Source organism: Aplidium turbinatum, chromosome 8 (assembly GCF_918807975.1).
Source record: "Aplidium turbinatum chromosome 8, kaAplTurb1.1, whole genome shotgun sequence".
NCBI classification, from domain to species: Eukaryota; Metazoa; Chordata; class Ascidiacea; order Aplousobranchia; family Polyclinidae; genus Aplidium; species Aplidium turbinatum.
Genome location: NC_137479.1, coordinates 4,024,873 through 4,049,434, shown reverse-complemented (window position 1 = coordinate 4,049,434; position 24,562 = coordinate 4,024,873). Strand labels below are relative to the sequence as shown.

Below are 24,562 nucleotides of genomic sequence, written 5' to 3'. Positions count from 1 at the left end.
CTTTCAAAATTTCTGACTTAGCTACTGGTACTTTGCTTTCTTAATTCGGACGTTCTGTTAATAAACTGAGTACAGTAGTTGTTTTAGGCCTTATCTTACACTATATAGTGTAAATATAACCAAATAATAGCGTTGCCGGATAAGGAATTCTGTCGTAATTTGAGAAAAGTTTAAAGCTGTTGAAAACAAAAACTTGCATTTTAGAAAAAATTTTAGTTCTGGGTAAAGATCAAACCCTAACCTTATTCCTAAGTCTTACCTTAACCCTTACTAACTTTAATCCTAACTCTGACAACACCTGATAGTAACTATGGCAACAAGTGGGTAAAAATAGCCACTGTGTTAATGTAAAAGTAAGTCGAAATACGGTTAAGATCGGGTAAAAAATCACAGTAAAAAATGTGGTAATCTGAGCACAAATGTGGTAATACAAGTGGTAATCTAGCTTTGTAAAAGTGGAAGCACTGGTCAGAGAGCTCTCACCTCTCTCTCAGTCTCTTGGAATGAATGGGACTTTTTGAGGAAAGTTGTTAATTTGCAAAGAGGTAGTTTTAATTCATGCACTTTGTTATTTATTGACAGTGATAAAAGTGGGATGCAACCTACCCATAAAAGTGCAATGAGCTAAACTAGAAGTGAATCTGATTTTAAGGATGATACATAAAGTTACAAAGAAAAAAAAAAGAAAGTGGTTATACAGTACTTAAGGCAGTGCTTCTCAAACTCAACCTTTATTTGTGGCGACCCAAATATTAAGGTTAAATTAATATTGAAGATTTGGCGACCCTATTTCCAAAACTACGTTTCGCACAACGTTTTGTAAGCATGAAAAAATTAGCTATGCACTCATATATAACATGATTAAACATAACAACAAAATGTCAAATTTAATAAATGTGAGCCTTGACTTTGTATTGCTTCAACTATTTTGTCAAAATTTGGAGCCATCTTGTTCAGTGTCAATCTCATGTCATCTTCAGGCTAAAGACAATTTCTCTCCATTGTTTTGATGTGAGTAAGCGCAGAAAACCCGCTCACAGGCAGGTAGTAACAAATGGCAGGAGAGCTTTTGCTGTGTGCATGCGTGCCCACAACAGTCTTCATTTTTGTCTTTTGTCCAAAGTTGACCAAGGGTGTCTTTCTTAGGATGCAACGTAATTCGTACCGTCAGTTTGTACCTTGAAAAGATCGAGAGAAAAAATTAAAAAAAGCTGAAGTCGCTGATCGCAGTTTTTGCAAACATTTCAAAGTTTTCCGCAAACAAACAAAAGCTCTTAGGATCATTACCAGAAATTTTAAAATGTTTGCGGAAACTCTGATCAACCCTAACCCTTATTAAATGTTTGCGGAAACTCTGATCAACCCTAACCCTTTTAAAATGTTTGCGGAAACTGTGATCAGCGACTTCGGCAAACTCTTAGGATCATTCCAGGAAATTTAAAAATGTTGGCGGAAAAACGGAAACTGCGATCAGCGACTTCGGCTTTGTTCTATTTTTTTCTCTCGATCTTTTCAGTTTGTTTGTTTGCGGAAACACCCTAACCCTTTTTAAAATGGTTGCGGAAACTCCGATCAACCCTAACCCTTTTAAAATGTTTGCGGAAACTGTAATCAGTGACTTCGGCAAATTCTTAGGATCATTACCAGAAATTTAAAAATGTTTGCGGAAAAACGAAAACTGCGATCAGCGATGTTCTATTTTTTTCTCTTGAACTTTTCAGTTTATTTGTTTGCGGATATCGACACGTAACCAATACTCCGATACCCTAACCTTGCGGAAACTGCGATCAGCAACTTCGGCTTTTTTAATTTTTTTCTCTCGATCTTTTCATGGTACGAACTGACGGTACAAATTGTTCATGGTACGAATTAGGTTGCACCCTCTTTCTTAAAACAGTTCATCAGTACACTGTCGCAATGAATCTCAATAAACTCCGCTTGAAACCCAAAAATGCTTTTGTAGTTTTCAGGCAGGGTACATATCAACATCAATAGCAAATGGATTGTGCATCCATTCCAAATCCTTTGCAATTTTAGGGATAATCAAATTTTCCATGAACCCAAATCCCTTTATGACAAGCTGGACATCGTCAAAGCCTTAACTCCGTATCTTCCAGTAACTAATTCAAAACAGTAAATGATGCTACTTTCTGGAAAGCGATCTTTATGTTTGATGTGGTTTTTGAAGCAATTATTTGTTACAATTCCCTAGTGTAGTGTGTAAGCTGCTGTGTACACTTCATCCAAAATGCGTGTGATAAAATCGTGTAGTGAAACCTGCGGCGTAGTTTGAATAGTGGAAATTACAAAAACTAAAGTAGTGGTAAGCAGTTTTAACTTTGCTCAAGAGACATTATCTTTTATTACCACATCTTCCAGCGACCCAGCCAAATGAAACGGCAACCCAGTTTTGGGTTGCGACCTAGGGGTTGAAAAGCACTGACTTAAGGTGCCATAAATATAACTATTCCATGCAAAAATTTCTATTTCTATGGCACTCTTATTGCGCATGTACATTGTCATGGGCAGGCTACAATCTTGTTGATGATTTGACAGCGTAGACAACTTGACTTTACAGGTTGACAGTTTTATTTGAAAGTCTGGAAAAATGTGTGTGAGGTTGTCATGAACAATAAACACCCACTCGCAAAATAACCCCCTTAAATGATGATGATGACTACTGCTCTATCAGGGCAGGTTTTTTTTGAGGAAATTTTATTCAGATATAGTATATTTTCCCCAAGGAATTTTTTCCTGGGGAGATTTTTATCAATTATGATATCCCTCAATTATAGCTTAGATTTTAACGGCAACGCTGAAAGTTTACACTTTGCTGGTTAAGAATCTCCTCGAAAAAAATCTATTTCGTCCCCTGAAGATATCAAGAAAAAAATACAACAACACCGAAGTCGCTGATCAGAGTTGCCACAAAATTTCAAATTTTTTCCCAGTTCTTGAAATAATTGATCGCGCTAAGTATTTTGAAATAGTACCGGCAGTTGATAAACCGAATTATGGGTTAAGATTATTTTGATAACCCAAACCTCACTTTCGGGTTAGGGTTATCAAGTTAAGATTGTAGCCCCTCCAATCCTCCATTACAAATGATCACAAGCTGTCATACTGGAACGATCTATTCACTTTCGACAAACATTTTAAGACAACATTACAAAGAAAAAGTCACATTTGATTTGTGGTGGCCCATAAAAATTCAATGATTAATTCAAGAAAAAGGTCTTAAAATGTTTGCGGGAACTCCAATCAGCGACTTTGGCTTTGTTCTATTTTGCTCGATCTTTTCAAGGGATGAAATCGGGAAACAAAGTGTTTAGGAGACAAAATAGGTTGCATCCGTGAATATACCGGTAGCCTCAGAGACTATTTGCACCTGTTCACTCAAGCATGACATATATATTTTTACTTGCTTTTTTCAACAACAAAATAACCTTTAAACTCGACAAATTTAAGTGTGAATGTCCGTGACTCATAGCGAGTAGCAGCTGCAGGGTTGTCGGTATTTTACCCGACCCAAAAAAACCCGGGTGGGCTTTTTTGAAAAAACCCACTTAAAAAAATCCAAAAAAACCCATAAAAAAACCCAGAGCATCATATTTGTCCAATTTTTATTAGAAAATTAAAAAAATGAACAAAAACACTACAAGGCACTTAAAACAAACTTTAAATTAGGACTTAAGGATGTGATTGTGAAGTAAATTTCCAAGAATAAACTGAAAATGCAGTGGATGTTGTACAGTACACAAAAATCAAGTAATGCCACTTTGTGTATACTACATTGAAACTCATTTATGCAAGAAGGCCTTATAGTTAAACTGGTGAAAGTACTACTCTTCTGTAGTCTGTATATATGATGTGAAATGCAATTTAGGAAGCTATTTACGAATTACAGATTCTGGATTCTAACGCATGACTGTTTCAGAGCATTTGCCTAAATAGCCATTGGCCATGCAATTGCTCATCCATTACTATATATATATAATATATATAAATGATAAAAAATATTTGAACATGATGGCATAAATGCTCCTTGCCTTCAAATCTAAAGCAAATGATGCAATAATGTGATTTCTACCACGGTAGCATCAACTTGGTATAGAAATCAGTGGATGATGCAACATCCAACTTGATCTTGAAATTAATGGATGATGCAACATTCAAGCAACAACAGCCCTAGTGCATTATTTTATTGAGTCATGCAAGCATGTACTGTGAGTGAACGGCACTTGATTCGTAAAAAGTAGTTTTGAGGTGAAATAAGCATGAATCTACCTTTTTTTTGCATCTTTTTAAAAAAAAAACAATAAAACCCAAAAAAAGCCGGGTTTTTTTAAAAAAACCTGGGCAGGTTGGGCTTTTAAAAAAACCCGGGTTTTTCTCAACCCTGAGCAGCTGTATCAATCTCATATTTTAAAAGGCATCAGTTTGACACTTCCCAGGAGCATTTTTTTAGAGCTTAATTGATAATAGTGCTTTTTTGCTGCTTCCAGCTGGCTACTAAGCTCCCAGCGACCATTGACCATGGCTGCTGAGAAGTCATTAAATGGCCCCTGAAACTACTGCGCCGTAGCCCATAGGGCAGGCCATGTTTGGTTGTCGGCTTCCACACTCCACTATTAAAAATTTTTCTTCACTTGCGTTCTAACGTAAAACTTCTTCTGTTCACTTGCATTCACAACCTTTTTTCACAAACAAGGCAGTCTCTTACACGCTGATGAGAAATATTGTTATAAAATTTCACAAAAAGTCTGAGCGTCGACCTGTAAAACGTCGAAGACTAGCTCTCTACATCTACTTGGGAAACAGTGTATTTATAAATAAATACAACTGCAAATGCGTTTCAGGGCCTTGTTTACGTTGTTCCTTACTTGAGTGAACCTAAAATAAAACGCGATATCATTGAACGGAGTTTTGAAAACACAACTTTTTAAAAACTCCTGTTTTTGGCTGCGGGGTGCGAGAATTTGGCCGCCATGAATAAGCTTTGGTAGGCCATGCTTGGTCGTCAGAAAAATAAAGGAGCTCAAAGGCCTGGGTTGTGAAACTTCTCAATCGTTCTAGTATTAATCGTTGAATGGTTTGCTAGAGTTAATCACCCGTTGTTGTTTAAAGTATGCTAAGATTTCTGTGACAACCACTGCGGTTTGAAACACTTTATTTTTATGCTTGTATTTCAGCAATGTTTTACCACTTAGCTGACTAGTTATAACAGAACAAAATGCCATTGGATTCTGCAAGCGAGGCTGCTTTTTGTAAGCTGTCTTTAGTGAATCAGTTTGATGAAATAGTGAGAGCTTACAAAACTCTTGTAGATGGCAGTTGTGAAGAAGAAATGCTTCAACTTGCTCGACATTTCGAAGTTTGCAGAAAGAAGTGGAACTATGCCGAACATAAGTCTGTGGATTTGCAAGAAAAACTAACAAAATGCGAAGCTGAAAAAAATGCTCTAATGATTAAACTTAAACATGCGAGGAGGCAAATTGAAGTGGAGCTGCGTTATCGCCATCAGGCAGAACAAGAAAGGGATGAACTTGCCCAACAACTTGGTTTGGTGAGAGAACTATTACTTTCAGATACTGCTACAAGTCCAAGTTTGACAGAAGAACAGCAGAGAAAGTTGGATTTTTTAAATGCCAGTCGATTTAAGTCACCACGCGGTAGAGCAAGAACTGCTCGCAGGCTTGATCCAATTGACGAAACTGGATCAATGCTTTCTGACTACTCTGATATATCATTCGATGTGACTGAAGATGATTTAGATAAATCAGGGCAACCACACAATAGTAGGCGATGGAAGCGTGGTCGTATTTCAATGCAAAAGGTGCAAGATGAAGATGAGACTGTACCAAAGAAAGTAAGGGCTGATATTGGCATAAATGAATCTCTACGCTGTACAGTTGAGGGCCCTGCAACTATGCATATAGAAAAGCTCGAAAAGAGTTTTAGTAGACCTAACCCTCATCAAGGGAGAAGACGTCCGTCGAGAGAACATTTACGCAAAAGCATTACTTCAGAATCAGAATCACAAAGTGAAGTTGAAAGCTTCTGGCCATCTGCTCCTACTCCAAGTATAAGAGCAAACCTTCCGTCTTTTGCTAAACACAAAATGCAGGTGAAGCCTTGTGTTATAACCAAAGAGACATGCAAGCCATGTGGAAAGCGCATTCATTTTGGAAAAAAAGCCATGAAATGTGTTGATTGCAGGTTAGTAACTCATCCAGACTGTGAAAGTTTTGCAAAAGAATTTTCTTGCGAATCATCTCTAAATTCTCCTTCTGGAGTGCCCAATAAAAATCTCTTGGAATACTATTTAGTTTCTGATGAGTCACCTCAAATACCTCCAATCATTTACCACACAGTGCAAGAGATTGAACGTCGTGGTTTGAACGAGGTCGGACTGTACCGTGTGCCTGGAATGGTCAGAATAGTAAGAGAGTTACGTGAAAAATTCAAGGGAAAGTCTGTCCCTAATTTGATGCAAATAAATGATGTTCATGCTTTGTGCTCTCTTGTGAAAGAGTTTTTGAGAGAAACTTTACATGAACCAATTTTGACATATAAATTGCGTCCAAAGTTTATTGAAGCTTCTGCAGAAGATGAAGACTCAGCGATGTTTGATGTCATGAATGAACTAAGTCCACCAAATCGTGACACTTTGATGTTCTTGATTCTTCATTTTCAACGAGTCATAGACAGCCCTGACACTAGAATGTCAATTGAAGGGCTATCAAAGGCTGTTGGACCATCACTGGTTGGTTATGAGTGTGCTGAACCTTCTATGCAAGAATTACAGGAGGGAGCTAAATACCAAGAGAGAGTTGTGACTCGATTGCTGCAACTTCCGGCAGAATATTACTCCAAAGCTCTTGAGAATGCTGCAGCTAACACAATGGCAACACCAAAAAGAAACCATGCCACCGTTCATACTCCAGAATCTAACAAGCAGTTGAGCAGTATGCTTGGACCAATTGGATCTCCATCGAAGAAAACGCCATCAAGTACTTCACTTGCAGAAAGAGCCAAAAAGTATTTAGGCGGTACTCCATTTGGAAGGGGTAAGCAAAAGGAGGCATCGTACTTTGCCTCTCCCAGTTTGAATTGAAACTCATCTGAAGATCCAACAATTCTCTAGAGTCTAGACAATAAAACCTGCTCCTTTTGCATTAATATTGAACGCCAACGACGTTGAATTAATGTAAAAACAACGTGTTTTGCTGTCTGGACTAGTACCAATACAACTCTTCAACAGAAACCTTGTTGTCAACCAAGTTTCCAACACTCTTTTGTTTGCAGTGCATTTCAGTGCAAACAAAAGTAAGTCGAATTTTTAGGGCATATTTTATAGAACTGGGTTAAATTGAGTTTACGACAACTAATTCTCAACTTTCACTTCAAGCACGAACTTCTAAAAACACAATCTCTAATGTAGAAAAACTAACCTTTGTCGAAAGCGTGTAATCTTTACATTCAATACTTTTCTTAACATATAGGTTTACCATTCTGTGTCTGATTATCAGCTTGTCAAAGTTTTTGAGTCGACTCTTTCGAAAGTATTCAGTGTGTAATCTAATTTTGTTCAGTCAACCATCGTAGCATGATTGCAGTGTGCTGCTACATGTTAATTTGTGTTACCGAAAGTGTAGGAAATTAAAAAAAGCTGCCTTCTGATGTTGAATAGTTTCCATAGGTATTTGACACAATCTCAAAGCTGTGTTTAACAGTTATTTTGATGAACTCTTGTATTATCTCTTGACATTTATGCTTTGAAAGTTGTGTCAATGCTTTGATTTATGAAAGCACCTTTACCTAATGAAATGTTATATTTGCCAGTTATGTTATCCACTGTTGTCGGAAGCTTTTACGTGGAGATATTAAGTAAATTTCAATCTTCATGTTACGACGATCCACTATTAATTATAACCAAACGAGTTTCTACTAGCTTACTATAACCATTTCAATTACTATTAAAAATCCCACTCGCAGAAGCTTCAAGGTTGCCACCTTTAGTCGATTTTTTGTCATATTGCAACATTCAGTGTTTTCTGCTCGTTGTTGCTTTCTGTTGGTGAGGTCCCCTCACATCGCGTACCAATGGACGGAATAACAACATTCGGATGGGATCTACATGTTTTTGACAAATTTACATCACATACCAAAATAGGGGTTGTACAGAATGCAGCAACCGTTTCCCCTATAATCGTTGTGTTGATTTTTTATTTGTTTTTGTGTAACTTGTCTATCGTCATCATCTTGAAAGTAAGGTTGTTCTTAGCGTGAAAAGAAGTGTTACATGTATTTCATTGTGGTTACTGCCTTATTGTCTTTTGACATCTCCAACGCTCACCGCCAGCCTCGGAATGTTATTCTACTCCGCATCTGCAAGTGCAAACTAACTGGTTAAACATTTAAGATGCTTGTAGTGTTTGATCACACAATCTTTGGTAGACCATTGTACAGACACCAAGTTCATTTGCTTGCGTAGGATACGATATGAACCGAACACTTTCCTCACGTTGCAAGTGAGGTCAAAATTATTGTGCATCCTGATAAGTGTGCAATTGCATACAGATAACTGTGCTGCATCATGACGTCAATGTTTTAGCTTGTTACCGTGCGGAACCGAACCTAAGATCTCCATCTAGTTTATGTTCCTTGCACCTACTTCTTCTTTGCATGATGCACTGTCCGGTAGTCTTGCTCGTCTTCGAAGCTTGAATGTGACAGACAAATTTGAGAAGCTCTGCTCAACTGTCACCCGCGCAATGCTTTAAAAGGTAAAAATATCTGCTTAAAGCGTTATCTATATTTTTATGATGTCACCGCTATGCTGATGGTCTGCTCGCGTCAGCAAGTTTACCATGTTGTACGTGCATGCTTTCATTCGCTATGTAGCGTTTATTTTGTCCGCAGCACCCAAGGCTGGCTTTGTTTTGGCGTTAAGACCATGAGCTTAGTTGTCGTTAGTAGGCTACTGTATAACTTTCAAGTTGTCACAACGCCACAATTTGCAATACTTCCATTGGATTTGGCAAACAGGTCGTCCATCAATAAATAAAGATCGTTGTGTTATTTTGCTTGTTTGTGAAATAAATACAGGAAACACAGGGTGATATAATAGATAAGGTGAATGTTAGTGGTGAAAGCTGGGTGAAAGTTAAGGTAGGATCGGTAGCATGGCCTGTGGAAATAGGTGCTATGGAGACTAACCTATTAGTCCAGTCGTTGAACTTAAAAATTTGTCAAACCCGGAAAAAAATAATATTAAGCTGAAATTTTCCAGGTGGTTCTATTGATGATGTGGAGTCACAAAATTAAAAAAACATGGTTCCCCCTTGGGAATAGTGAGTTTTAGCCATTTTTATACACGGTCATCAATACTAATTAACGTTACAATGTCAAACAACTGTATAGCTAAATTGTAGAGCTCTTCAAATGAGGCAAGTCAAGGAATGATATTTGCAAGGACTTAAAAATAAATTTTTAAAAACATGTTCTGGAGAACTCTCAAAAGGTATAAAGAAATTGAAAATGTCAAAAATTGACCTGGCAAAGGTCGCCCTCGAAGTGCCAGAACTTCAAAATTGATAAAAGCAACCAGAGAAAAGGTGCGAAGAGATCTATTCAAAAACTGGCAAAGGAGGGGAACGTGGCCTATGGAACCATGTTCACAGTTCTCAAGAAGGATTTGAGGATGAGCCCATTCAAACACTTGCTAAATGCCAATACCCTTGAGAAAGGTCTATCCATAGCTAGAATTCTGCTCTCACGCATTGAAGGAGGCACGCTACCTAAACCTTGTGTTCAGCGATGAGAAGAAATTTGATGTCCAGCATCAGTTCAACAGTTAGAATGATTCATGTCTTGTCAAGAGATGGTGACGTGGAACCCCGGGTAGTCACTCGGAGACAAGGGGCGGCATCAGTGATGGTGTGGGCCGCAGTCAACGAATCAGGAAGGAGTCCAATTCATTTTTGTAGACCAAGGAATAAAATTGAACCAAGAAAACTACCGTACCGAAATGATATTCTTGACAGCTCATTGGTTAGAAACACTTCAAAAAACGTAATTGGTCATTCCAACAAGATTCTGCTCCTTCACATAGAGCTGAGAGAACGCAAAACTGGCTTTCAGCCAATGTGTCGTTCTTCATTTCCAAGGAAGAATGGCCTCCTTCATCCCCAGACCTGCACCCTAGACTTTGGCATCTTGTTTTACCTGGAGAGCAAGGTTTCAACAAAACATCACCAAAGTTTGGAAGCGCTAAGGCTAATCTGAGAAAACAAATAGACCAAAATACCTCAAAGAGTTATTCATGACTCTTGCAGGTTCTTTTCGAAGCATCTCCGATTTGTTATCGACGCAAATGGCGGACACATTGAGTAAAACTTGTTTTTCTTAATTAACCCTACTATTAAGATAATTATGTTTATTATTCAAAAATTGTCTGCTACTGTATGGCCAAAACTCAACATTCCCAATAAGGAATCATAGGGCTTTTTTGGTGACTCCACATCACCAATCGAACCTCCTGACAAAGTTTCAGCTTAATATTATTTTTTTTCTGGTCAAATCATTCGGCGGCTGGACTATATTGATTGGCTAGTCTATTAAATAAGGTTTTTAAATTATTTATGGTTAGTTGGGGTGTGGTTACGGATAGCTGCGGATAACAATTGTGTTCCACTTTATAAAGCAACATAAAACGTCTGTAGGGATTTCATTCAATTAATTGTTTTGGTTTAACAAGTTGATTCAAATAGGTCTCGAAAGACTTGGCATGAGCAAAGAAATTGCAACCAATGAGTGGCGATTAAAATGCACTGTAAGTGACTGCAGCTAATCAAAAGCTGTTTATCACGCATGCATATTTCAGTGCGGCTACCTGGGCGGACTACCAATTGCTTGGAGTCGAGGAAAAACTCCTCAATACTCCATCGTTTTATCTCCGACACCGACCTCCATCTAAGTAGAATGCTTTTGCAAAAAAAAAAAGACCTGGGTGCAGCTCAACCGCCTGCGCACTGGCGTTGGATTATTCCGCTCCAACATGCACAAATGGGGAATGACTTTATTCGCGATCTGTGAGAGTGGCAAGGAGGAACAAACCGCAGATCATACCATCGGCAACAGCGCCATTTAGCCTAGGCTACCATGCGCCAAATGGTCTGCGTGAACTGGATGATGCATCTACGCAGTGGCTGATCGCCACCTGCCCAAACATCTAGACCGAGTCGGCGCCACTGTTTAGGGCTGGTAAAAAACAGAGCCCCTCGAACCCTGAAGTGGCGAAGAAGGTTTACACGAAGAAGAAATAAAAGCAGATTATCACCTCTCACAGCTTGTGATAGTTCAGCTTAGTTTGCACCAGAAAAACGTATATCATGTTACGATGTTAGGCTATTTAACTAAAAACCTGGTGAACAGCCTTTTTCGATTTTTATTCTACACAATCTACATTCTACAGGTATGCGAAACTGCAGGATTAAGCTCTGAAAGAAGTTTTCCGAGTCCGAGGATAAAAGTTTAATCAATCAAAATAAAGAGTTTAAAAAAATCTGAAAACCATCAACAATTTGACAACACTGAAGTTGGCTCTTTGGCTGATCTGTTCAGAAATGGAGGAGTCGGACCTTGGACGGACATTACTATTAGTGCTGGCTAGTGTTAGTAGCGATAGCCTACTGTACGATGTTAATTTATTTAAAACCAAATCTTGCTTAATTTTCAACTGTTTGGTTTATTTTTTTCGATTTGGTTTCTAGTTTATTTTGTTGGTCTATTTTTTTGATATTTGTTTGGTCGAAGATGCTTTACACGTCAGGTAGGCTACCCTACTCCAGGGGTCCGCAAATAGGCTACTTGTTGGCGCGACCCAAACGTTTCGGAAGTATATAATTTTGCGCAAAATACTTTGTAAATTAATATCAGTTTCAATACGGTAGTCTCCGCTTATTAAGCCCACATTGGGACCGAACGATTTTGGGATAAGTGGGGGCATAGGCGTAGCTAGGGGGGCGAAAGGGGCCATAGCCCCCACAAATTTACAAACTTTGGCTTCCGAAGTTGAGCTCTTTGTTGAAAATATAATAAAATTTGTAAAAATTTATAACGTTTTCCAAAACATCTGGCTAAACACCCCCAAAGACTTGTTTTAGACACACAGAAAGACACCAATAAATTTTGCAAATCGTAAATCGCGCAAAATTTACGCGCTTTACGTTTCTTTTAACTAATTTGTGGAAGCAATTTCATAATGGCTTACTCTGTTGGGTTTTTGTGTAGCCTAGTTATTGAGTTTTTGTGTAGCTGAGTTTTTGGTGTTCCTTAATTTTAGCCGCAGTTTTTTCTCGTTCGTGTGTAAAAGCTACCTTTAATAAGTTAATAGCTGTTTATCTGCTAATAAATTTCATACAAGTATTACCCTAAAAGTGTTTCCAAAAAGTGCTGTAATCCATTATTTGAGTGTAATTTTGCAAAAATTGTTCGGGGGAGCAGGCCCCCGGACCCGCCTAGAATACGCGTGCCTTGTGCTAGAAACTGATGCCTCAGACAATGCCATCTCAGCAACCCTAAACCAAGGTCGCCCTGTGGCCTTCTTCTCAAGAATGCTCAATAAGAATGAACGTCATCAGTCCAGTGTTGAAAAGGAGGCCTTAGCCATTGTGGAGGCTGTATACCCGCACAACAACGTGTCGATGGTCCAACGTTAGACCATCGGAAACGTCCCGTGGGCCCTCCGTTGGTTTCCGACGTTGGCGCGTAACAAATTTGGCCAGCGGGCCACCTTGGGCGAATCGTCAGTCACAAAAATCGGTTGGTTAAACGTCGATCCCCCGGTGGCACACTGTTGGCCAACCCTTTCCCAACCATTTGCCACCTGCGACCAAACGCTTTCGTTGGTTCGACGTGGGATCCACGACGCAATTTACAACTGTTCTCACTGTGGCGAAAAAAGGCTTGGCTAATCGTAGACCCAACGTTGATGCATTGTTGGCCAACCCTTTCCCGACCATTTGCCACCTGCGACCAACCTGACGACCAAACGCTTTCGTCGGTTCGACGTGGAATCCACGACGCAATTTACAACTATCCTCACTGTGGCGAAAAAAGGCTTGGCTAATCGTAGACCCAACGTTGATGCACTGTTGGCCATGGCCAACCATTTCCCGACCATTTTCCACCTACGATCAAACGCTTTCGTCGGTTCGACGTGGAATCCACGACGCAATTTACAACTATCCTCACTGTGGCAAAAAAAATGCTTGGCTAATCGTAGACCCAACTTTGGTGCACTGTTGGCCAACCTGACGACCAAACGCTTTCGTTGGTTCGACGTGGGATCCACGACGCAATTTAGCCTACAACTATCCTCACTGTGGCAAAAAAGAGTTGTTTAATCGTAGAACCAACGTTAGTGCACTGTTGGCCAACTTACGACCAAACGCTTTCGTTGGGTCGACGTGGAAGACGCAATTTACAATCATCCCCTTTGGCAAAAACGATTTGGTTACTCGTGGGCCTAGCGTTGGCCATCATTTGCTAATCTACGACCAAACGCTCACGTTTTGCTCTGACAAGGGTTAGACATTACGACCTCACCAAACCGAAAACGTTTCTTAACTTTGACCACATGGTGGCGTGTTGTTAACTCACTTTTTTCGAGTTAATCTGTGCTGAAAATGATGACCACGAAGACGTGGGATCGAGGCCTCAATTCGCAGTAAACCTTATCACTTACCATACTAGCATTCCACTCGGTACAACATTGCTGGAAAAGGCACTCATACAAGCAAAAAGTAGGACAGATGGCAGTTAAGTTTGTTTTTATTTCTAACCATCACAGCAAAAACAAAGAACATGCTAAATATAACAGCGGTCTAGAAAAGGGCATGAGGCAAATTAAATCAAATTTCCTGTCTTCCTCTTCTCAAACTTCTTAATCCTCATCTCTTGCGTATTTCAGCCAATCTGAAATAGCGGCATGGATATTTCAATTTGTTGCTGTGGACAAGTTATGGGTTCTTCGTACTCCATCTAAAAATAATAATGTCATTGGGATAAATTGCCAATAGCTGGTCCAAACCAATATGTCTAGTGGAAAAGGTTGGTTGCTGAAGCCACGTAACTAACTCTAACAAGCAACTTTTTCCCATAAAGCAATGAACTAATCACACTGAAAAAGCTCTGAAAGTATCTTCCATGGATAAACTCAGAATTACATTGATTACAACAGTCTGGAAAAGAAAATGAGAATTATCCTGCTACAAATAAACTTTGAAATCATTTCTTCAAAGATTTTGCGAATTACTTCTACTACAAATACAAAATTATGATTTTTCGTCACTGTAATAAACACCTTTTTCATGCAACCTTGCATTAAATTAACTACAGAAGCTTTGTCTGTAGTTATTATTCATTAAAAACTGAGAGTTTGTTGAAAAAGAAACATAAGGTAAAGGGGTAAATGCTTAAGCTGACCATGCTTGTGCTTGGAGTGAAAAAGGATTATCGAAATCTGATGTAGCCTCATCATCATCCGTCATCACCATCATCCATCATCATCAGCCTATTCCTCACAAATAGAGCAAGTTTTCATCGACCTGAATATTCAAAACAATTTACTTTAAAATGTGAAAATGACCTTAATGACCTAACAAAAACTTGACCAAATAATTTAGTGTTTTTTTAGATTTTATGTTAAAACTAATTGCTTTTAATCGTACCAAAGTGTAGATCGTACCAAAATTGCAAAATTGCGATACAAGACAGTAGTCTGACCCACAAAACTGGCGACATAAAAGTAAACAAATTATTGAGGGTGAGCTTTTTTTTATCAATGTAGGAGGAAACACTTTGCTTACCAGTGTCCATTTAAAACAAACTGACTTAAAATAAGTAATGGTATTGAATTGACTTTTCATTGATCTATTAAACAAGCATCTGGAACTTTTTCGTTACTTTCAGAATCCTTACAAAAAACGCACCGCGCAAGCTTGCTACAAAAAGTTGACTTCATTGAAAAAACAGGAGATAAGCTATATAGTATTATCGAAACTAACACAAAAATCAATGCACTGCACAGTACACACCCAGGTGTGTCCTAAAATCTAAATTTATGAATAATTATGTATCGGTATTGCATTATAATTAATTATAGTAGGCTACTACATTGAACTAATTGAACCATCTCATGCTTTATCAAAAATGCTAACAACAATAAAAACAGCGATATGCAGCACCTAGTAGACACTCACCAATGCTTTTCCAGGCGACTAATGATATTATTCGAGGCTGGAGCTTGTAGGCTTAAAATCTTTCGCAATTTCATTGGTTGGACCTTGCTGACATACCAAAGCACCGCAATATTATCTTTATAATTCGTACAAGCCCTCAAGCCGTCACAACTCACTGTGAATAAATTTGAAAGCAGGGCAGCATGGGAAAAAAATGAAAAAAGAAGAGGATGACCTAATTAACACCAATGCATGACCTAATTAACAAAGAGCTGTTTATTGCCAGCCAGCAAAGCATGCTTTTGTATCAACATCTGTGAACGTTGAATCAATGAAAATCAATTTCTGCTCTGTTGTCCGGGTGAATCTAGTAGTTAAACTTAATTCAATAGACCTTTTCCGAGCTGATATCAGTCAGGCGTGACCGGGTAAACACAGTCCTCTGAGACGACGCAGTCAGAACAGATTTTGCTTGAAACTTGTTGAATTTTTGCGCGTATTGTAAGTTGTAACGACATCGCAACGTTTTCTAAGTAATTTTTATCTGGACAAACATGTGTTTTAATGTTTATGAAACCTTTTGTCAGTTCGTTTCATTTTTTTTGACAGAAAGATACCAGTTAACATGCTTGGAATAGTTAATCAAATTTGGGCTGTTTGTTGCATGCTTTGCAATTTTCAAAGGCCAATACTTTCGTCAGAAAAAGATTTGATATTGCTTGTAAACATGTTTTGTTAATTTCATCATGTTCATGCAGTGACCTGTGATCACCTCAGCTGAATATGAACCGTCTGTTTGTCTGCACTGAATAAAGTTGCTTTAGATGTAAAAATGTGCAGATTTCAAAGAGCGAAATGATTTATTGAGTTCCCTCTGCAGTAGGCTACATAAATAGTTTAAAGCATGGCCGAAGTAAAAATTGTTTAGTTTAAGTAACATACAATTCCAAAAATCATCATCACATGGAATTCTCTGTACAAACAGTGACTTGGACGTGCACACAATAAAATCACACCAAGTCATCCGGATATAGCCATTTGTCCTTGAATTTGGAAATAATAGTGATGAGAGATTTTCAATAATTATTGTGGCAAGTTGTTTGCCTGGTTCAGTTCTAAGCAAAAGTCAGGGTGAGACGTTGCTGCTCTGACGCTATGGTATCTATATTTGTATGGGCACTTTATTTCCAAAATTTAAAGTTGGCTTTCCTGCGCAAAAAATCTATCACTTTCCCATCTGGAGAAGCTTCCAAGTGTGAACAGCCAGGATTTACTATTAGGCCACAGCCAAATACTTGTAAGCAGGGCTTTGGAGCCGGAGCCCCGGAGCCGTGCATTTTCAACGGAGCTGGAGCTTTACTTGAAATTCAAGTGGAACTGGAGCAGGAGCTGGAGCCAGTTGTTTGAAAAATAGTTCCGGCTCCGATGTATTTCCTAAGATGCTACTACTATTGGCTAAAATCACATAATTTAACAGCAATCCTTCACAAAATTTAAGAAATTATTTGCGTAATCAGACGTCGAATTAACGAATACGTTGTGAAACGTAGCCTAGTTCCGCATAACATTTTGATGAAAGTACCTCAAATTTCATAAAGTTGTGCCATTTTTTAGTAACAGTTGACTGCAGGCAATTTTAAGCTTTAGAAATTAAATTGGATGTCGTCATTATTTTAATAAAAGCACTTTTCGGTGCCTGGAGCCGGAGCAGTGGTATCAATAAGCTCAGGAGCTGGAGCTAATTTATGATAAAAGAGAGCTCCGGAGCTGATCACTGTCACGTTGTTCAACTGTTTCTTTTTGTAGTATCTGTGCATTCTTCAGAAGAGATACTTCGATAGTGCATGATATTGCTAGCGCTTTATCAGAAAGAGTTTGATGTTGCATTTGAAATCGTGACACTGTAGGCAAATCGGGAAAGTTGGCAGTGTATCTTACTTTTCTGTTTACAAAGGAAAATACACAATTTAGGCTTGCAGGCTACCGGTTCGGTAGTTAATCAACATAATCTGAACTGATCCTCAACATAATCTGAATTTCTGACTTTGTAGCCTACCGGTACTGCACTCAATTTTACACATGATCATAACTTACTCTGGGCCTGTTACAAACGAATGCAAGATTAAAGGTTTCATAGACATTAAAACACATGTTTGTCCAGATAAAAATTACTTAGAAAACGTTGCGATGTCGTTACAACATACAATACGCGCAAAAATGCAACAAGTTTCAAGCAAAATCTGTTTTGTCTGCGCCATCTCAGAGGACTGTGTTTACCCGGTCACGCCTGACTGATATCAGCTCGGAAAAGGTCTATTCAATCAAACTTTGGATTTAATTAAACCACAATTCTATTTGGGTTAAATCACTGGCGAACAAAATCAGGCATTTTACATTGATTCAACATCTTCAAACATTGGATGAATGTGAAAAAATTTGACTTTGCTTTTCAAAAGAAACTTTTAGGTCGAAACGAAATACTTCGAAAATTCGAAGCAAACGAGATGAGAACAACAAGTTTTGTGGCTAAAGGAAGTAATTTGTATTGAACACTCGAAAGTTTGAATGGTTGAGAAATAGTTTTTGCCCACCACAAACATTTCATATGATCATTTGTAGGCTACTTTATGGGGGATATTTGCGGTTATTGTAAAAACATGATGAAATCATTTTTTTGGTCCAAATTAAATTATTTCATTTTGATGTAGTTAATTCTAGTCAAACGTTAAATACGGCAGATGTAGGCTAATGAAAATCCTTATCCTCAAACAAGACAAAATTTTTGCATTTTGAGTTTTCTTGGTTGTATTTTCAACAAAATATTATTTTTATATGAATTTTTGGCGACGGCTTATATTTCATTTCCAAAAATTTCCGATATCCAACCGATTTACTGACTTAAAAACTATTGAAAAGCTGTAAAAACGTTTATCAAAAGATGAATTTCTTTAACCAAATTTATGCAGCATTTGGTCATGCAACATTTTAATATAGGCTATTTGTATGAGTGATTGTAACACTTTGTTTCGTGAGACTTGTGTTTTCTCTAATTGAAAACTATTTGATTCAATTGCGTAGGCTAAGCATTTTGAATTCTATGGACTTTGAGTCTGATTGCAAATAAATAAATAAAATAAAATTAAGATTTTTTGGCAAAAGGTTTGCTCACAACCGAATGCCCACGGCGACGAACGCGCTGTGGGGCCCACCATTGGCTCAACGTCGCGTCAACAAACTATTTTTATATAGCGTTTTTGTTAGAAAAAACCTTCGTTCACTTTAATTTCGTCAAATTGTAGCATATACTGGCCAATGCTTCGAATTATTTTGTTGTGAATACAAAAAATGATATTTGTTGTAGAAAGGTTGATTCACAACCGAATACCCACGGCGACGAACGCGCTGTAAGGCCCACCATTGGCTCAACGTCGCTTCAACAAACTATTTTTTATATAGCGTTTTTGTTAGAATAAACCTTTGTTCACTTTAATTTCGTCAAATTGTAACATATACTGGCCAATACTTCAAATTATTTTGTTGTGAATACGAAAAATGATATTTGTTGTAGAAGGGTTGGTTCACAACCGAATGCCCACGGCGACGAACGCGCTGTGGGGTCCACCATTGGCACAACGTCGCGTCAACAACTATATTAGTCATATTAAATTTTTGTTGAAATGAACTTTAAAAATTCTTCATTTCACAGAATTATAATACATACTTGCCATATCTCTTAATTCGTTTGCCAGAAACACCAAAATTGAGATTTATTCTCAAAAGGTTGGCTGACAACCGAATGCCCACGGTGACGTACGTGACGTTGGTTCTTCGTTGGTTCAACGTTGTGTTAACAACCTATTTATGATATTGACGTTTGTTGAAATAAAAATTTATAAAAACTTCAATTCACAGAATTGTAATGGGTATTTTTCATTATGTAAGATTATTTCACCCGGAATATCAAAATAAACAATCGGTGGCTGGAGGTTGGTTTTCAACTGAATGCCCACGACGACAAATGCGACGTTGGCCCACCATTGTCTTAGCATTGTGTCCACAACCAAGTTTTACACAATATATATTTGGTAAAAAAAATGTTTTATGTGGTTTATATCACCAAATTATAACATGTTGTACCCTTTTTTACTGATTCTTTGTCCAGTTAAAGAAATAATGTTAGTTGGCAAATGGTTGTTTTGCGGAGAAAAGCCGACCGCGACGTTCGCGACCGTTGGCCAACGATCAGCCGACATTGTTTGCTGTGCGGGTAGGCCTACGAAAATGGTCGTATTTCCTGGCAGGTAGACATTTTACCATAATTACGGATCAAAGGTCAGCAACATTCATGTACAACTCAAAGAACTATGGTAAAATCAAGAATGACAAAATTTTGCGTTGGCGCATGAGTCTTGGCGAATATGATTTTGACATAGCATACCGTGCTGGACACTGTAACGCTGCCCCCTATGCACTTTCTCGGGTTTATTGCGCCACTACGCATAGCAACGCCTTGTATAAACTTCACGATTCATTATGCCATCCTGGTGGTAGCCTACTCGTTTGTACCATTTTGTTCGGGCGAAAAATTTACCATATTCTCTCGATGAAGTTCGTAACGTTGTACAAAGTTGTAGTATATGTGCCGAAGTAAAACCCAAATTTTACAAGCCTCCTCCAGCGCAAGTTATAAAAGCTACACAACCGTTCGAACGTATAAGTTTAGATTTTAAGGGTCCCTTGCCATCCTCAACTAAAAATCGATTTGTACTGACAATTGTTGATGAATTTTCACGCTTTCCATTTGCGTTTCCTTGTCGCAGTACAGATGCACAATCTGTAATTTCTTGTTTGAACAAATTGTTCTTTATGTTTGGAATGCTTGCCTATGTTCATTCCGATAGGGGCTCTGCATTCCTCTCGCGTGAACTCATCACTTACTTGCATAGCAGAGGAATTGTGTGTAGCCGCACATCTGTATACAATGCTCCTGGTAATGGTCAGTGTGAGCGGTATAATGGGATCATATGGTCCGCAGTAAAACTTGCTTTGAAATCACGTAAACTTGACATATCGCGGTGGGAACTTGTATTGTCTGATGCTTTGCATTCAATTCGGTCACTGTTGTGTACTGCTACAAATGAAACACCCCACGAACGGCTATTTTCATTTAAACGTCGCTCATCCTTTGGTGTTTCCGTGCCTACGTGGTTGAGTACACCTGGCAATGTGTATTTGAAGTCTCATAGTCACTCTACTAAATACGATCCACTTGTTGAGGAAGTGGAGCTTGTTCATGCCACTCCAAACTTTATGCCCGCATTCGATTCCCTACAGGGAGGGAAACAACAGAATCACTCAGAGATATTGCACCGATAGGGCAGTCTTCATGTGAGCAGAATGTTTCGATGGACGCAGAACTGCCAGAGTCGGCAGACTCATTGCAGAGACATGACGTTGATGTTCCTACTGAAATTTCACGTGATGTTCCTGATAATTGTGATAATACTGATCGTGATCTTGACGTTTCATGTGAATCTAATGTAGCCTACCTTCTCCTGTTGATTCCTCTCCGACTCCTCCAATTACCTTAAGGAGATCCACGCGTATAAGAAAACCTGTAGATCGTTATGAATGTGTTCCATACGTTTGAACTGTTTGTGCATAAACCTATTTGCAAGTGTTTATGGTAATATTTTAGGGAGGATGAATGTGATGAGAGGAACAACTCTTGTTACAGTTTCTGCCTTGAGCATCAACTCCTTTCCTTGCCGTTTGCTGTTCACGACTTCTGCTAAAAGCAAACGTCCTAATTTAATTTCTCTCTCTTTTGTTGTAGACGCTCTTTCAGTTAGTGTTGTCAGCTGTGAAGATGGTTGTGGTTTGGTGTAAGCTATAGCCTACGTAAGAGTATCTTATTGTATTGTACTTTATGTTTTCAGATGTTTCGTTTTAAGTGAATAAAGCCTTATGTTAGGTTAATCTTGAGTCTACTTTATACAACAAACCCCCACCACTTTTATTGCTTCCCTTGCTCAACCCACCGGATACGTCACTGCTAGGGTTGTAAAATTACTGTATTTTTGGATGTGCGTAAAATACAAATGTAAAATACATGTATTTTTCGTATTTTTTCTGAATTTTTCGTATTTTTCGAAACTCATGAGTACAGTGACTATGCCAATAAAAGCAGTCAATATTTTGGTCCATTTCACCTTTATTTCTCATAAGTCATACATTAAATCATTTCACACCATCATTAAATCATTACACAATCTTTACACATCATCAATTAGCACCAACAAATCTCTAGCTACGTACTGTACAGTGTACAGTTTTGTAGGTACTGTACATTGTACAATTCCATACAGCTTCTAAGTGCTAACCTCGCATTGCGAAATTGCAAGGCATCATTTTTACATCACAAAGCTTCAGCTTTACATAAACCCCCAGCTTCAGCTTCACATAAACCCTAAACCTTAAACTTGCTTTGATGTAAGTGAACTAACATTATGCTGAGTAGCCTACCACGCGGGCCACTCAGAACAACGTGGTGGGCGGTTACACATGTCCGCAATAGAACAATGACCTAATTGTGACCTAGATCGCCTGTGACATCACAATATATAATATCTGTATAAGACTATAAGGCCATTGCAAGTAAGGTTTTAAGTACAATCACTAAACGTTGATAAAAAAAATATACAGGGCTCTAAAATCCGCAGTTGGAATGGTTGGATTGTGTAAAAGTCCTCATTTGTATAGCCTACGTTGTTATGTAGGCCTACCATTCCGCGACCCTCAGAAGCATCCTCGCGATCCTCATTTGGGTCGCGACAATGAGTTTGGGAACCACTGACCTACAAGGACCAAGAACTTCGCGTAGCGAGCGGATGCTCCCTGCCATTACGCTGTTGCCGGAGTATGACGCGAGCTTTTAATAAGTTTTAATTTAATATAAAAAATACATGTATTTTTCCGTCGATGTATTTTTCTTGTATTTTACATATATTTTACACAAAATGTATTTTTACAACCCTAGTCACTGCACATCAGGTGGCGATGGCTTGAATCAAACACATTGTCGTTCTCTTCAATTCATCAAATGCTTGGCTCCCCATTTTTTTCTCTGGCTACGCCACTGAGCGGGGGAAAATTTTCTACCACTTTATACCTTCAGTATCAGTAGTTCCGGAATGGACCAAACTGGACTTAATAAGCGGGTGGACATATTGATCGTGGACTTCGTCATCGTCGTGCAAGCGTCTGCTGGGGCTGAGGGTCTATCCTTTTACCACCCCAGACTCACAACGACTCATGATGCGAAGACCTTCCACTCCGTTAGGTGGCTTGAAAATGGTACAGTCATTGATGATGTGGTCTGCGGTCTGTTCCTCGATCAGTACCACATTCACAGGAGGGAGAAGAGACCATTCCCCATTGGTGTAGGCCTATGATTGAGCGGAAAAGCACGACGCCCGTACGAAGACGGTTGAGGCGCACTCATGCCTGTTTTTGTAGTAGGCTAGTGTCAGGCCAATGGGGCGTGTGTCGGCGTCGGAGATGAACGAATGGAGTCTGGTGGTAGGCCTACTTGACTTTCATTCAGGATTCCATTTATGGTCCGCCCAAGTAACCGCAGAGGTTTTGTTCATCAGCTTCGTTGATCAGAAGTTGATCGGCTTGCACGAATGGGTGTCTTGATTTCAGTCGACGAGGGTGCTCGTTTGGGAGATAATAATCATGCTTTTATTTGCGCCTATTGCGATAACATACAGTACACTGCGATCACAGATGCGATACAACAGACGACAGGAAGCAGCGAAGTGACATATAGTTTTCGATTCAGCTGCTCCCCTTATTTTGGCTTGCCATTAAGTGTCTTTACCGAGATACAGCCGCGTGATGTGGAGCGGTGTTGAGCCCACGTCCTTTCGAACGTCGCACAGACGTAGCAATGTTTTAAGCTGAAATAACTTGGCATAGAAGAGCCATAGGAGAAAACTCATACAAAGACCTGTCTGATTTGCTCAATAAACTTTGTGCTTATTACAATTTGTACTCTTGCGGAAATTAAACGAGTATTCTGCCAGATAAACATTGTAAAATCAAAGTAGAGAAACAGAATGAGCACTAAACTGTAAAATGCAAGTTTGACTTTTGAGCTGGATTGAAAAAGTTAACAAAGCATGCTATAAATTCTAGCAACTGTGTCCAATTTGTTTATTTTTTCTTTTGTGTTCTTATTTTTTTGGATTGCGATGTTGTAATGCGGTTATACATCAGCATGATCTGTTGGTTTATTCTGTTTTATTTTAGGTTCATCTATTCTACGAGTTACTCTATTCTATTCTACGATATTACATCTATTCTACGAGTTCATCTATTCTACGAGTTAGGTTAGGTTTTCTGCACTCTTGCTTTACTCCGACTCCAAAGTCAGTGACTACAAATTCACTCCTGTTCCTAATATTTTAGGAATATTGACTCCAAACGCAAAACCTAAACCACAATCCAGATTTTTTATAGCCTTCTACGTGTAACACTTAGGTAGGCCAATACGGTACGGTATCTTTGCTATTTCTATTCATAAAATGAAAAGCATATTTTTAAATAAAAAAGTTATATACTTTTTGGAAAATAAAATCATAAAAGTAGCCTACCTTCACAAAAATAGAAACTGCGTCAAGTAAGATTAAGTATGTATATACTCGGGTATAGGCAGGGCCGGATTTACCAATAGGCTAGGCAGGCTGAAGCCTAGGGCCTCAACGTCCAGGGGCCTCGAAATTCGGTTTCAAATTTTGTAATTGTTTTAAAAACTTGACAAGTTTAAACCCTACCTAAAGTATATATGTATCAAGCTTTTCAGAGTGGAAAATTCTATACACAACTGGTTTGACAGACTTTCTAAGCGAAATTAGGCCTAGAGATGAGTTTGATCAGCAAGCAAAAGCAACCTTGCCGAATATTAACTACAGAGCTGTCACTAGGAGACAAAGAAATGCACCTGACGCTTTAAGAGAACTCTCTTCAAAGGAAAGGTTTAAAATAAATTCCAATATCCCTATGCTCGACGAACTTGAAGCCAATTTAAGAAGAAGAGCTAATGTGTACAGACACAGTGACATTGTAGAAATGTTTCTCTTTTTTGCTAATCTGAAAGCAACTAAGGTAGAAATTGTACGTGGCGTAGAACTTTTAAAGGGAGCGTATCCAAAAGATGTTGACCCGAAACTTACTGATGAACTTCTACATTTACATTTGTACGTGAGACAAACACAAAAACAAGGGCTTACCGGCAGTGCCGGTCTTGA

The 24,562-nt window shown here is 38.7% G+C and overlaps 1 protein-coding gene and 1 long non-coding RNA gene across 2 annotated transcripts; one reads left to right on the top strand and one right to left on the bottom strand.

The window, feature by feature from the left end:
- Positions 1-5,202: 5,202 nt before the first annotated feature.
- On the top strand, positions 5,203-9,084 carry LOC145775932 (rac GTPase-activating protein 1-like). The gene has a single exon (XM_082587342.1). The coding sequence runs from the start codon at positions 5,234-5,236 to the stop codon at positions 7,115-7,117; it is 1,884 nt and encodes a 627-aa protein (XP_082443468.1). The 5' UTR covers positions 5,203-5,233; the 3' UTR covers positions 7,118-9,084.
- Positions 9,085-13,828: 4,744 nt separating this feature from the next.
- On the bottom strand, positions 13,829-15,637 carry LOC145775066 (uncharacterized). Its single transcript, XR_014290126.1, has 3 exons — positions 15,270-15,637; positions 14,494-14,615; positions 13,829-14,049 (listed from the first exon to the last, which is right to left on the bottom strand). It is a non-coding gene; the product is annotated as an uncharacterized LOC145775066 (long non-coding RNA).
- Positions 15,638-24,562: the final 8,925 nt, after the last annotated feature.

Bases quoted from the DNA above. Each gene is read 5' to 3' on its own strand.
- LOC145775932 (XM_082587342.1), top strand. From the start codon at position 5,234: ATGCCATTGGATTCTGCAAGCGAGGCTGCTTTTTGTAAGCTGTCTTTA.